Genomic DNA, 13,672 nt, shown 5'->3' with positions numbered 1-13,672 from the left:
ACATTTGTAGTTGTGTATTTTTTCATGAACTCTTTTGTTCAGAAAAGTGACTATTTTTTTAGACATAAAAATCTTTTTCCACTAAATAATTTGAACAAATTGCCCTTTTTTCCCCAAAATGTTTTATGGTATTACATATGTCTTGCATTGGGGGCCTAACACCTTGCATTATTCATGCTCGTATGGTGGAAGCAAAGTTGAACTTTGGGATCCTGCAGCAAAAAATGCATCAAGAAAAGCAGCAAAAAGCCAGCAAAACCCGCTTTTTGTCTGTAGCTTTTCTAATGCCAAGAGATCAGGTTTTGGCTGCAGAATATACAGCAAAAAAGCAACGTGTGAACATAGCTTATGAATGTGTTTTGGATAGCCACTTGTTAGTTTGGAGTGGAGGTAATCTGAATAATGCCTTTTTTATTCAAAGATATACTGAGCCATAGCTAAACTCTCCTTATGTTTTTTACTTCCAAAGCTCCAACGACTGCACCTGAAAACCTTTACGTGGAACCACTGAAAGGCAAACCTACATCCGTGCGGGTAATGTGGGATGAACTCTCTGACAATGCTGGAAAAATAAAAGGTTATTACAACTCTGTTCTATTATAGTTCATAAATATTAGCTGAACTGTTTTAAAAACCTATTGGTTTTGGTCCATACATCTAAAATTTTTAATGTGTTTTCAAAAAATTTTTGGTTAAAAAAATTGGAATTTTGATAAAAACAAGCTTTTGTTTTAACTCTGATATAAACTATTACTAATACACCTGTTACTAAATAAAACTTAGGTATGTAAGAAGTATTATACCACCCAATCCTGTGAGAGTTTCCCATCTGATTAAACAAATATTGTGGGTATGTTCACATGCTGTAAACTGAAATTTAACTGACTGAAAATCGTTAACAAATATGTGAATTCAGTAGTTTTACAACAAACCCAAACCTGCTATGTCTGAACATACCTTAAGGGCAGATTTTACTCAGTTGGCCAACTAATGTTTTCCTTAAGGGTTTATAGATCCATTTAGGAATTAGTATAATGTAGTAGAATGTCTTATTGCTCAGTCCACTTTCCAGATCTATTTCCATATGAAGGACAATAGTCATAGAAGAATTTGTGCCTTCTGGCAAATGTACAAATGCTTCAGCATAGTTCAGATACATCACATTTTTTCAGTGATGTATTAGCCACTGATTGCTTTACCCATCTTTTTGTGTAAAAGCTCTTGTGAAATTTGGCAATGACAGTTGTATGAAAAAGTGTTTGCCCCCTTCCTGATTTCCTATTCTTTTGCATGTTTGTCACATTTAAATGTTTCAGATCACCAAACAAATTTAAATATTAGACAAAGATAACACAGGTAAACACAAAATGCAGTTTTTACAAGAATGTCTTTATTATTAAAGGAAAAGCAAATCCAAACCTACAGGGCCCTGTGTAAAAAAGTGATTGCCCCTAAACCTAATAACTGGTTGGGCCACCCTTAGCAGCATCAACTGCAATTAACTGTTTTGCAATAACTGGCAATAAGTCTTTTACAACGCTCTGGAGGAATTTTGGCCCACTCATCTTTGCAGAATTATTGTTATTCAGCCACAATGGAGGATTTCCGAGTATAAACCACCTTTTTAAGGTCATACCACAGCAATGGGATAAAGGCCAGAACTTTGACTAGGCCACTCCAAAGTCTTAATTTTGTTTTTCTTAACCCATTCAGAGGTGGTCTTGCTGGTATGTTTTGGATCATTGTCCTGCTGCATAACGCAAGTGCACTTCAGCTTGAAGTCATGAACAGATAGGCAGACATTCTCCTTTAGGATCTTTTGGTAGACAGCAGAATTCATGGTTCCATTTACCACAGCAAGTCTTCCAGGTCCTGAAGCAACAAAACAGCCGCAGACGATCACACAATCATCACGGTATTTTACTGTTGGTTCCTTTTCTGAAATGCTGTGTTACTTCTACGCCAGATGTAATGGGACATACACCTTCCAAAAAGTTCAACTTTTGTTTTGTCAGTTCACAGAGTATTCTCTTAAAAATCTTGGAGATCGTCAAGATGTTTTCTGGCAAAACTGAGACAAGCCTTTATGTTCTTATTGCTCAGCAGTGATTTACATCTTGGAACTCTGCCATGCAGACTATTTTTGCCCAGTATCTTTCTTATGGTGGAGTCATAAACACTGATCTTTACTGTGGCAAGTGAAGGCTGCAGTTCTTTGGATGTTGCTGTGAGGTCTTTTGTGACATCTTGGATGTGTCATTGCTGTTTTCTTGGGGTAATTTTGGTTGGCCGGCCTCTCCTGGGAAGGTTCACCACTGTTTCATGTTTTCACCAATTGTGAATAATGGCTGTCACTGTGGTTCGCTGGAGTCCTAAAGCTTTAGAAATGGCTTTATAACTTTTCCAGACTGATAGAAATAATTACTTTGTTTCTCATTTGTTCTATAATTTCTTTGGATCGCTGCATGATGTCTTGCTTTTGAGAATCTTTGGTCTACTTCACTTTGTCAGACAGTTCCCATTTAAGTGATTTCTTGATTGAGAACAGGTGTGGCAGTAATCAGGCCTGGGTGTGGCTAGGGAATTTGAACTCGGCTTTCTAAGGATCTGAAACTAACATTAATTTATGTTTTAAGAGGAAGGGCAATCACTTTATCACACTGGATCCTGTAGGCTTGGATTTCTTTTTCCCTTAATAATAAAGACTTTCATTTAAAACCTGCATTTTGTGTTTACTTGTGTTATCTTTGTCTAATATTTACATTTGTTTGGTGATCTGAAATATTTAAGTGTGACAAATATGAAAAAGAATCGGAAATCAGGAAGGAGGCAAATACTTTTTCACACAACTGTATATTTACTATATACTGTATATGTTACAACATCCCTATGTTAAGCATAAAAATATAAAGACTGATTAGCCATAACAAAGAAACAACTTACTGTTGAAATGAATAACATTTATTATCTGGTGCTATGGTTCCTGTCAGTGGGGTGGGATATATCAGGAAGCAAATGGACACGCTTTAGTTACCTGTCACTCTGAGACAGGAAGCAGGCCTCCTGCTGGCAATAGGGAGAGAGGCATGGGTGCCTTGTAAGTGCTGCTGTAAGTGTCGTGCCCACTCCACTTTACTTGTTACTTTATTTCTCCTAAAGCACAACTCCAGAGTTTTATTTTATTACAGTGTTAAAGTGGTGCTACTAACACTTTTAATCCTGGTTCTAATAAAATGGTGTCAGAACACAGTGCATTGCAGCTTGCTATGTACAGGACTCTTACACTCTTATTAAAGGGAAGCTGTCACTATGAAAATTCAGTCTATTCTGCAGGTACTATGTTATAGAGCAGGAGGAGCTGAGCAGATTGATATATAGTTTGTGAGAAAAAATTCAGTATTGCCTGTGATTTATTAATTTTATCCTCTGTTCTTTTTGAGACTTGTGGTCCAGCAGGGGACTCCAATCAGTGATTGATAGCTGACTTTATATAAGTGTAAATAAATATAATTGGAGTGCTGACTTCAAAAATTAAACATTTTATTGATACAATGATAAGTATCATACATAATCTTGTACACAAAAATTGAGGAAGGTAAAGATAGGTTCCACAATAGAAACCCTGGAATAAGGGGTTGGAGTAAGAGGCAGTTCCACAAATTACATAAGTATACAGTATTGGATGGTCATGTAAACATATCCTCTCCTAGTGCAAATGTAATATAGCAACAATCATAAAGAGCTTGTGCTGGGAGGATATACCATTAATTATAAACTGATAATGTGGAAAGCAGGGACATAAAGTAAATGTACTGTCCGTACCCAAGCTTTAAGGGTTGCATACACTTACCCATGTTGAAAAGTGCCGATGCACAGACCACAGAATTCCCAGGGGCAGACCCCAGATGCACATTTCGCGTTAGCTTTTTCAACGGGGAATTTTTATATAAGTGTGTATACACTGATAGCTGCAATAAATGAGGAATACAGTGGTTCAGATTTCGCGCTACCCGAGGTACAATCACACACAAAGGTGAAGCATAAATGCGGTTTATTGTGTCAATGCGTTTCAAGGTATTAACCCTCATTAGGACCAAACCACAATGAGCAAAGTCAGTGAAGAAACTTGGAGACAAAGTTATAAACCAAGGCACTACCCCTGATACTTTTTGCTTAAATTATTGGGAAGATCAAGAGTGATACATGCCGACAGTGATGGTGCTACACGATGCCATATACTTGATCACACATTCCTTCATTTTGAAATAAAACATGGCACTCACTTAAAGAATGGTCTAAATTAATGATTCATATTTTCTTTTACATGATGTGGATGGCTATCTGAGCAAAGCTTATGCTGAGATTGCTCTGTGGGAAAAAGGCAAGCCAGTGGATCCAGTGGGATGCTCTGGACAATGGTCTGATGGGAAAAATTGAGTCATGACATTCGTTTATGCTACATTGACACATCACCTTTATACATTACCAAAGATAGGGGAAGGTCCAATAATGAATTAGTCACCTCCAATCACTAAATTCAACTCATCTTCATCAGAAATAACTGATGAAATACCGAGGCTAGGACAAATATGAATAAAATGAATATATTTTTATTGACAATAATAATACATAAACACTTACATAAAAAAGACAAGGGAATTTCAGTAATTACGAAATAACTAATGGTCACATACATGTAAGAATATTTCTTTTCTATCTAGATAGATCAATCTAAGCATAATTGCTACCACTAGAAAGATTTATTTCTCATGAGCGTAAGTATATATTATATCTGCATATGACACAAGTTTTTAAAGTGCTCAGTGCTGTGCACAAAATATTTCTAATTATTATATGTATACATCGGCACATAGTATTACTCTACTTGAGATATATAAATAAAGTGCTTTATACTACTTTACCATGCATTCATATAATCCAACAGCAAATAATCAACAGGCACTACATAAGGTGCTCTGTGCTGTGCAAAATCATAAAATGCTTGGTGCTTAATAGTAATGCATGTGACACAAGTTTTTAAGGTGCTTAGTGCTGTGCACAGAATATTTCTAGTAATTGCATGTATACCTCGACACACAATATGACTCAACCTGAGGTATATAAAAAAAGTGCTTTATACTATATTACCATGCATTTTTAGCATCAAACAGCAAATAATAAACAGGCACTATATAAAGTGCTCTGTGCTGTGCAAAATATGAGATGCTTAGTGCTAAATCACGATGCACTTATAATAGACCCCAACAAATATTACAGCAAGCACTATATCCAGTGATCCATGCTGCACAGAGGGTGCCTGTTTATAAGACATATATATAGCTCAGTGAAAACAGGAAGAGCTAAGAGCTGCAGGTGCCGAAAAGATGACCGTGCCTCAGCCTATAAATCTTACTACTTACATTTAGAAGACCATTAGTGACCCCGACAGCGCCGTTTCGCCATCATGGCTTCCTCAAATGGGGGCGTCCCCCATTTGAGGAAGCCATGATGGCGAAACGGCGCTGTCGGGGTCACTAATGGTCTTCTAAATGTAAGTAGTAAGATTTATAGGCTGAGGCACGGTCATCTTTTCGGCACCTGCAGCTCTTAGCTCTTCCTGTTTTCACTGAGCTATATATATGTCTTATAAACAGGCACCCTCTGTGCAGCATGGATCACTGGATATAGTGCTTGCTGTAATATTTGTTGGGGTCTATTATAAGTGCATCGTGATTTAGCACTAAGCATCTCATATTTTGCACAGCACAGAGCACTTTATATAGTGCCTGTTTATTATTTGCTGTTTGATGCTAAAAATGCATGGTAATATAGTATAAAGCACTTTATTTATATACCTCAGGTTGAGTCATATTGTGTGTCGAGGTATACATGCAATTACTAGAAATATTCTGTGCACAGCACTAAGCACCTTAAAAACTTGTGTCACATGCATTACTATTAAGCACCAAGCATTTTATGATTTTGCACAGCACAGAGCACCTTATGTAGTGCCTGTTGATTATTTGCTGTTGGATTATATGAATGCATGGTAAAGTAGTATAAAGCACTTTATTTATATATCTCAAGTAGAGTAATACTATGTGCCGATGTATACATATAATAATTAGAAATATTTTGTGCACAGCACTGAGCACTTTAAAAACTTGTGTCATATGCAGATATAATATATACTTACGCTCATGAGAAATAAATCTTTCTAGTGGTAGCAATTATGCTTAGATTGATCTATCTAGATAGAAAAGAAATATTCTTACATGTATGTGACCATTAGTTATTTCGTAATTACTGAAATTCCCTTGTCTTTTTTATGTAAGTGTTTATGTATTATTATTGTCAATAAAAATATATTCATTTTATTCATATTTGTCCTAGCCTCGGTATTTCATCAGTTATTTCTGATGATGATGAGTTGAATTGACACATCACCTACCTACCTAAATACTGTAGCAAACAAACTAAACCTATTAATTGCAATGACAATTCCTAATGGCAGGATAATTCACCCAGCCATATTGCAAAAATAATTCAGAAATGGTTTAAGGAACAAGACAATGAATTCAAGATGTTGACTTTGCATGCAAATTCCCAAGATATCAATCTTAATGAGCATCTGTAGGATATACTAGGAAAAATAAGTCTGCTGCATGGAAGCACTACCTTGCAACTTACAGGACTTAGAGTGGTTATCTCATTATCTACCTTCAAAAGTGCACTTCTCCTCAGCCTCCCAGTTTCCTGCTTGCTGGAGGACATTGCGCTCCTGCTTAATTGACATTTCGTACCAGCGACATTGTCACATTTCTGGCCTGAACTGTGTGCTCCCTAAGGCCGGGGTCAGAAAAGTTCCTGAACAGTGATCCGTATTCGATGCGAGGATGCGATTTTTTTCTCCAAAAAATATCCGTGTGTCATCCGTATGGCGAGATTTTCTTGCCAGTTTGCAAAATGGACATATTATGAATCTCTGGGCTCAAGTATCCGTGAAAACATATATACAGTATATATACACTCACCGGCCACTTTATTAGGTACACCTGTCCAACTTCTTGTTAACACTTAATTTCTAATCAGCCAATCACATGGCGGCAACTCAGTGCATTTAGGCATGTAGACATGGTCAAGACAATCTCCTGCAGTTCAAACCGAGCATCAGTATGGGGAAGAAAGGTGATTTGAGTGCCTTTGAACGTGGCATGGTTGTTGGTGCCAGAAGGGCTGGTCTGAGTATTTCAGAAACTGCTGATCTACTGGGATTTTCACGCACAACCATCTCTAGGGTTTACAGAGAATGGTCCGAAAAAGAAAAAAAATCCAGTGAGCGGCAGTTCTGTGGGCGGAAATGCCTTGTTGATGCCAGAGGTCAGAGGAGAATGGGCAGACTGGTTCGAGCTGATAGAAAGGCAACAGTGACTCAAATCGCCACCCGTTACAACCAAGGTAGGCCTAAGAGCATCTCTGAACGCACAGTGCGTCGAACTTTGAGGCAGATGGGCTACAGCAGCAGAAGACCACACCGGGTACCACTCCTTTCAGCTAAGAACAGGAAACTGAGGCTACAATTTGTACAAGCTCATCGAAATTGGACAGTAGAAGATTGGAAAAACGTTGCTTGGTCTGATGAGTCTCGATTTCTGCTGCGACATTCGGATGGTAGGGTCAGAATTTGGCGTAAACAACATGAAAGCATGGATCCATCCTGCCTTGTATGGAGCATCTTTGGGATGTGCAGCCGACAAATCTGCGGCAACTGTGTGATGCCATCATGTCAATATGGACCAAAATCTCTGAGGAATGCTTCCAGCACCTTGTTGAATCTATGCCACGAAGAATTGAGGCAGTTCTGAAGGCAAAAGGGGGTCCAACCCGTTACTAGCATGGTGTACCTAATAAAGTGGCCGGTGAGTGTATATTATGTCAGTGAGACAATTGCCGGCTTTTGCCAAGTCTTTACCAAACCCGACAGGATATGAGACATGTTTTACATACAGTAAACCATTTCATATCCATTAGATTTTTACATATCCCTCACTAATAATGTTAGTAGTGTGTGTGTGCAAAAATTGGGAGCTCTAGGTGTTAAAATAAAGGGTTAAATCACAGAAAAAACTGGCGAGGGCTCCCGCACAATTTTCTCCACCAGAGTGGGGAAACCACTGACTGAGGGCAGATATTAATAGCCTAGAGAGGGACCATAGTTATTGCCCCCCCCGGCTAACAACATCTGCCCCCAGCCACCCCAGAAAAGGTGCATGTGTAAGAAGAATCCGCGCATGTCTTTCCTGGAAATTGGGGTGGAAGCACGTGCACGCGAGCAGGAGCAGGAGACCTCAGCCTTGGCAGGGATGGTCCGAAGCCTCGAGGTACCTACCCCAAACGTGTCAGAGCTGGAGTGGTCCAGCGAATTAAGGCAGGAAATGCAAAAAATGAAGGCAGAAATAGGGAGCCTAAAGGAAGCCCTTGCTGCTGCCTTGCAGTCCAATCCCATACCCCAGGGTATCTTATGGCAAGAGATGAGAGAAATTAGAGGAGAGACACAGAGCGTAAGAGAAACTCCAGCTGCAGCCCCAGAATCTAATCCTATATCCTGGGATGAAGAGCGATTACAGAGGGGATATGCCTCTCCTGGAGAATGGCAAACTAGACTGAAGCACCCACCAGACAGGCGCAGAAGTGAGTGTTGGACTTGTGGAAAAATGGGACACCTGTCAAGGAGTTGCCCTACACGAGACAGCCAATGGTGAAGATTTGCTCACCCTTTCGAAGGTCATGCTCACTGGAGACAATGCTCACCTGGAAGAAATGGTACGGTGAGTGGAGGGGAGCCTCACCCAGAGAAAGGCAGAGCCATGGCGTCAGACTCTGAGAAGTGAGGGAGACGGTGTAATTTGCCTGCTGCAAGATTTCTGCATTACTCAACAGCATGGTAGTTGAAGATGATGGCGGCCCCAGTGAAGAGGCGGATGTAGAACTCACAACTAGTGCACAGTCAGGTGTTGGGGGCAGCACACTAACACAGCTGAAGGAGGTACCGAGTATGTGGGTGTCACTCCATGTTCTGGATGGCTGTGAGGCTGGAGAAAACTGAGAGCAGCAACCTGATGATGTAGTGCAGTCAGATGACCCAGTGAAGGAGGACAGTGAATGCCATGGAGAAGAGCCCAATGTCGAGATTCTGTGTGAGATGCCTGAAGTTCTGAGTACTCCTGACGAGAAGATTCAAGAGGTGCCTCAAAGTGCTCAGTGTGACCACGCTGGTGTTCCACCTATGCAATATGCACAGAATAATTTTCTTTGGCAAAACGAAGTGCAAGAGAGGCATAAATGGGTGTGAAAACTGTTGGCATCTGGCCCACCTCTGAAAAGCATAAGGGGGCACAAAGAGTCCTCGCCTGTGGAATGGCGAGCTAAAGGAGAGGTGGAGTATAAAGAAGAAGAAAGGACTGCGAGTACCTGTGCCAGAACGGGTCTGGAACTGCTGAGGCTGCATCCCATGTTGTCCGGGGAAGGCAAAAAGGCCCGGACAGGTTCCCGAACCTAGAAGCTGGGGGCACAGTTATAAGTAAAAGCGCACGCAGCAACGGGCAGTTCCCCACCGGCAGTGACAGAGGCAAGGTGCGTGCGCAGCGGGCTTTGAGGGGTGCGCAGCCGGGCCGCAGCAACACATGACTGATCTGATGCCAGGACGCTACCGGAGCCTACCGTAGTAATAAGGAAAGAGCCGGGAGCCCTGTTCAGCTAAGCGCCGCACGCCAGCCTAAGAGCCAGGGCACAGTACAGGACTGTTCGCGGCTGCCCTCATTGTCGGACCGTGGTCTGCAGGACCTCGTTGGAGAAACCTTGCGCCAGCTGCTGTCGGCGCTTTAGTCTTGGCGGGTACAGGCAGCGCGCAGCATAGGGAGAGAAGAGCAGTGCGCCCGGAAGCTGGCAGAGAGCGAGGTGCCGTGTGCTTCGTGACCGAGAGTACAGCGCACATGCCACAAAGAGAGAACCGAGTACTGGACAGACTTTTTCAGCCCACCTCACCAGCAAATACCTTCCCGCCCATGGGAGACCCTGAACGTGCTGTGGGCTTGTTTGCTCCGGCCGCATATGTTCATGGACTAGGCACTCAGCGGAAGGTACCAGACACTGACTGCTGCCGCCAGAAGACGGACTACCATTACCAGATGAACCTTCTTGTACAAGCCAGCCATTGTGGATGCTATTGACTTCCCAGAAGAATTCACTGTCTGGGGAACTACTGCCATGTTAAGTGATTCACAAGAACTGCCCTTACGATTAAGATTCATTGTTCCTTAACTCTGCATATCCTTTACAATTGGACTGTTATTCTCCCCATTTAACCCTGCACCTCCCTGCAAGGAAATAACCCCCTGTTAAAATAAAACTGTTATATTTGTTAATCCTTGATCTGCCTTCTGTCTGTCACAGCATCCCGCAACCTGCTAAAACTTGGCATAGATGGCAGGATGCAGTCTACAGGCTCAGAAGTGACAGATCAATCTTTAATGGGCAGCATGGGCTATTCCCTAATTAATCCATCATCAATTAAGCAGGTAAAAGGTCTGTAACTGATTCCAGTTGTGGCATGTACATTAGGAAGCTGTTGATGTGAGTGCACAACATGTGGTCAAAAGAGCTTTTAATGGAAGAGAAACAACATCATTAGGCTGAAAAAAAGAAGAAATCCATCAATTAGATAGCAGAAATATTAGGAGTGGCCAAATCAATCGTTTGGTGCATTCTGCAAATAATAGAGAACATTGGTGAGCTTGGGAACTCAAAAAGGCCTGGATGTTCACAGAAGACAACAGTGGTGGATGATCATAGAATGATCATAGAATCCTTTTCATGGTGAAGAAAAACCCCTTCACAACATCCACTCAAGTGAAGAACACTCTCCAGGAACTAAGTGTTCCAGGATCTAAGTCTGCAATAAAGAGAAGACCTTGTGAAATCAAATACAGAGTGTTCACTACAAGGCGTAAACCATTAATAAGCGTTAAAAATAGAAAGGCCAGATTAGACTTTGTCCCCCCAAAAACATCTAAAGAAGTCAGCCCTGTTCTGGAAAAGCATTCTTTGGACAGATGAAACTAAAATCAACCTGTACTGGAATGATGGGAAGAAACAAGTACCGTATTTTCCGGCATATAAGATGACTTTTTAACCCCTGAAAATCTTCTTAAAAGTCGGGGGTCGCCTTGTACGCCGGGTGTATATGGTGGGTGGGGGGGAGTGGTCCTGATGACGACGAGGGGGCGTCTCACAGGAAAGTGAGTATCCCCCATTACCTCATCATAGCGCTGCAGCGTGGGGTCTCTGTGCTGGGAGCGGCGGCTGCTGTGCTGTGGGGCGGCGGCTCCTCTTCTGCTGTGTGGGGCCTCTGGTGCTGTGGGGCAGTGGCGGCGGCGTAGCTTCATGCAGTTGGGGCTCCTCCGGCATCTCCTTAAAGCTCGGAGGCCCCGCTGGCAGCTCCATCGGTACAATGCGGTGGCCTGCGGGAAAATGGCCGCTGCTCAGATTCAGATCTCGTGTTCCCGAGATCTCGGGACGAGATCTGAATTGGCTTGGAACGGCTCATGATCCAAAGCACACCACATCCTCTGTAAAACATGGTTGAGGCAGTGTGATGGTATGCCAGTCATGACTTCCAATGGCACTGGGTTACTAGTGTTAATTGATGATGTGACTGAACACAGAAGCAGCTGGATGAATTCTGAAGTGTACAGGGTGATGCTTTTGCTCAGATTCGACCAAATAAAGCAACGTTGACTGGATGGCGCTTCACAGTGTAGATGGATAATGATCCAAAACATACTGTGAAAACAATACTGGAGTATTTTTTAAGGCAGAGTAGTGGAATATTCTGCAAAGGTGGAGTTAATCATCAGATCTCAACCCCATCGAGCAGCATTTTAGAAGGTGAAGACTTAATTTAGGGCAGAAAGACCCACAGACAAGCAACAACTGAAGTCAGCTGTAGTAAAGGCCTGGTAAAGCATCGCAAAGGAGGGAGCCCAGAGTTTGGTGATGTCCATGGCTTCTAGACTTCATGCATTATTTCCTGCAAAGGATTCTCTACAAAGTATTTAAAATGAATATTTTATTTATGGTAAATTTTATATGTGCAATTACTTTTGAGCCCCTGAAATAAGGAAGCTTTGTAGAAAAATGGTTGCAGTTCCTATAACCATTGCACAGAATATTTTTTCAACCCCTGTAATTAAATCTGAAAGTCTTCTCTTCAATTGCATCTCAGTTGCTTAATTTTCAATCCAAAATAGTGGCATGCAGAGTCCAAATCATAAATCAGGGAAATGTGGTCACTCTCAAATATTTGTAGACCTAACTGTATATATGTATATATATATATTAGACAGTAATATAGTATTAGAGTACTAATAAATAGAATATTTGTTATTTTTTTAAATATGTTTAGAATACATTGTGTCATATGCTCCTGCAATGAAGCCATTTGGAGGCAAATCGATACCTTATTCAGGAACAACCACATCTGCCATAGTTGACGGCTTGCAGCCTGGAGAACGATACATTTTCAAAATACGGGCAGCAAACAGAAGAGGACAGGGCCCTCAGTCTAAAGCCTTTACAGTCACCCTACCAGCGGGTAAGCATTCAATATTAGGAATTACCCATCTGTTCACTGTAATTTCAAGGTTTTAGTGTTCTCATCTAATTCCAGAAATATTTCACTTGTAGATACAGTGCTAATTTTATGGTTCATAAAACTTGCAAACAATTATTGTCTGTTTAATAGTGAAAGTTGTGAAGTTTATTACTAATGTTACAACAATATAGTATAGCCAATCTCTACTTCACTAGAATAAGAAGCTTTGTTAGATTTGTAAAGGAGAATAGAACATTAGTCAAAAGTGCGCACTGTTTGTAAGTAACATATACAGCACAAGTTTTAGGCAGGTAAAAATGCTGCTAACTAAGGATACTTTCAAAACTAGAAGTGTTATTAGTTTATTGTTATCAATTAACAACATGTAAAGTGAATGAACTAAAGAAATCTATATTATCTCAATATTTGGTGTGACCACCCTTTGTCTTAAGAAAGTTAATTCTGTTAATGAATAATAATACTATGAACAATTCTAATTTTGAAAATTTTCTTACTTTGCACCATTTTTTCCACACCTGTTTTGAACGTTAGCACTGTATACAATAAACCAAATGACACTTTAGGGAGTAGAAATATTATACAAATTAACATTCCAACAAATAAAAACACTGGCACTGCCTAAGGGCCTGTTTACATGCCAGTTTTTTGTCAGTATTTTTCATCAGTGCGTGAATGCCAAAACCAGTAGTGGAACATACAGAAAAAAACGACAGTATAATTGATAGATTGACACTTGTTCTGTGTTTTGGCGAGACTCCTTGGCATACAAATACTCATGAAATACTGATCAAAAATAATGATGCGTGAATAAAGCCTAAAGTTGTAAATGAGTCGTGTGTGAACACTAAACTGGAAGGTTCATGGGGTAGTCAACATCTTCTGAGGTACTCAGCATTATTAAAGATACGCAAGAGTCCACAATCCAAGAAATATAAGGTACACAAGTCATCACCAGATGTATGTGAAAATCTTCTTTATCGCGGATTCACACTTAGTAGT

General features: G+C 40.8%; 1 protein-coding gene across 1 annotated transcript in view; it reads left to right on the top strand.

The window, feature by feature from the left end:
* FNDC1 (fibronectin type III domain containing 1) overlaps positions 1 to 13,672 on the top strand; it is a 344,034-nt gene that overhangs the window by 168,521 nt on the left and 161,841 nt on the right. Inside the window, exons 6-7 of the mRNA XM_077283151.1 lie at positions 470 to 577; positions 12,464 to 12,652. Of these exons, the coding sequence (XP_077139266.1) occupies positions 470 to 577; positions 12,464 to 12,652 (297 nt within the window). The remainder of the gene's footprint in view (positions 1 to 469; positions 578 to 12,463; positions 12,653 to 13,672) is intronic.

The sequence above is a fragment of the Ranitomeya variabilis genome, chromosome 2 (genome assembly GCF_051348905.1).
Source record: "Ranitomeya variabilis isolate aRanVar5 chromosome 2, aRanVar5.hap1, whole genome shotgun sequence".
Taxonomy (NCBI): Eukaryota; Metazoa; Chordata; class Amphibia; order Anura; family Dendrobatidae; genus Ranitomeya; species Ranitomeya variabilis.
Note: the sequence above shows the minus strand (reverse complement) of the source record. Positions and strands in the feature narration are given on the sequence as shown.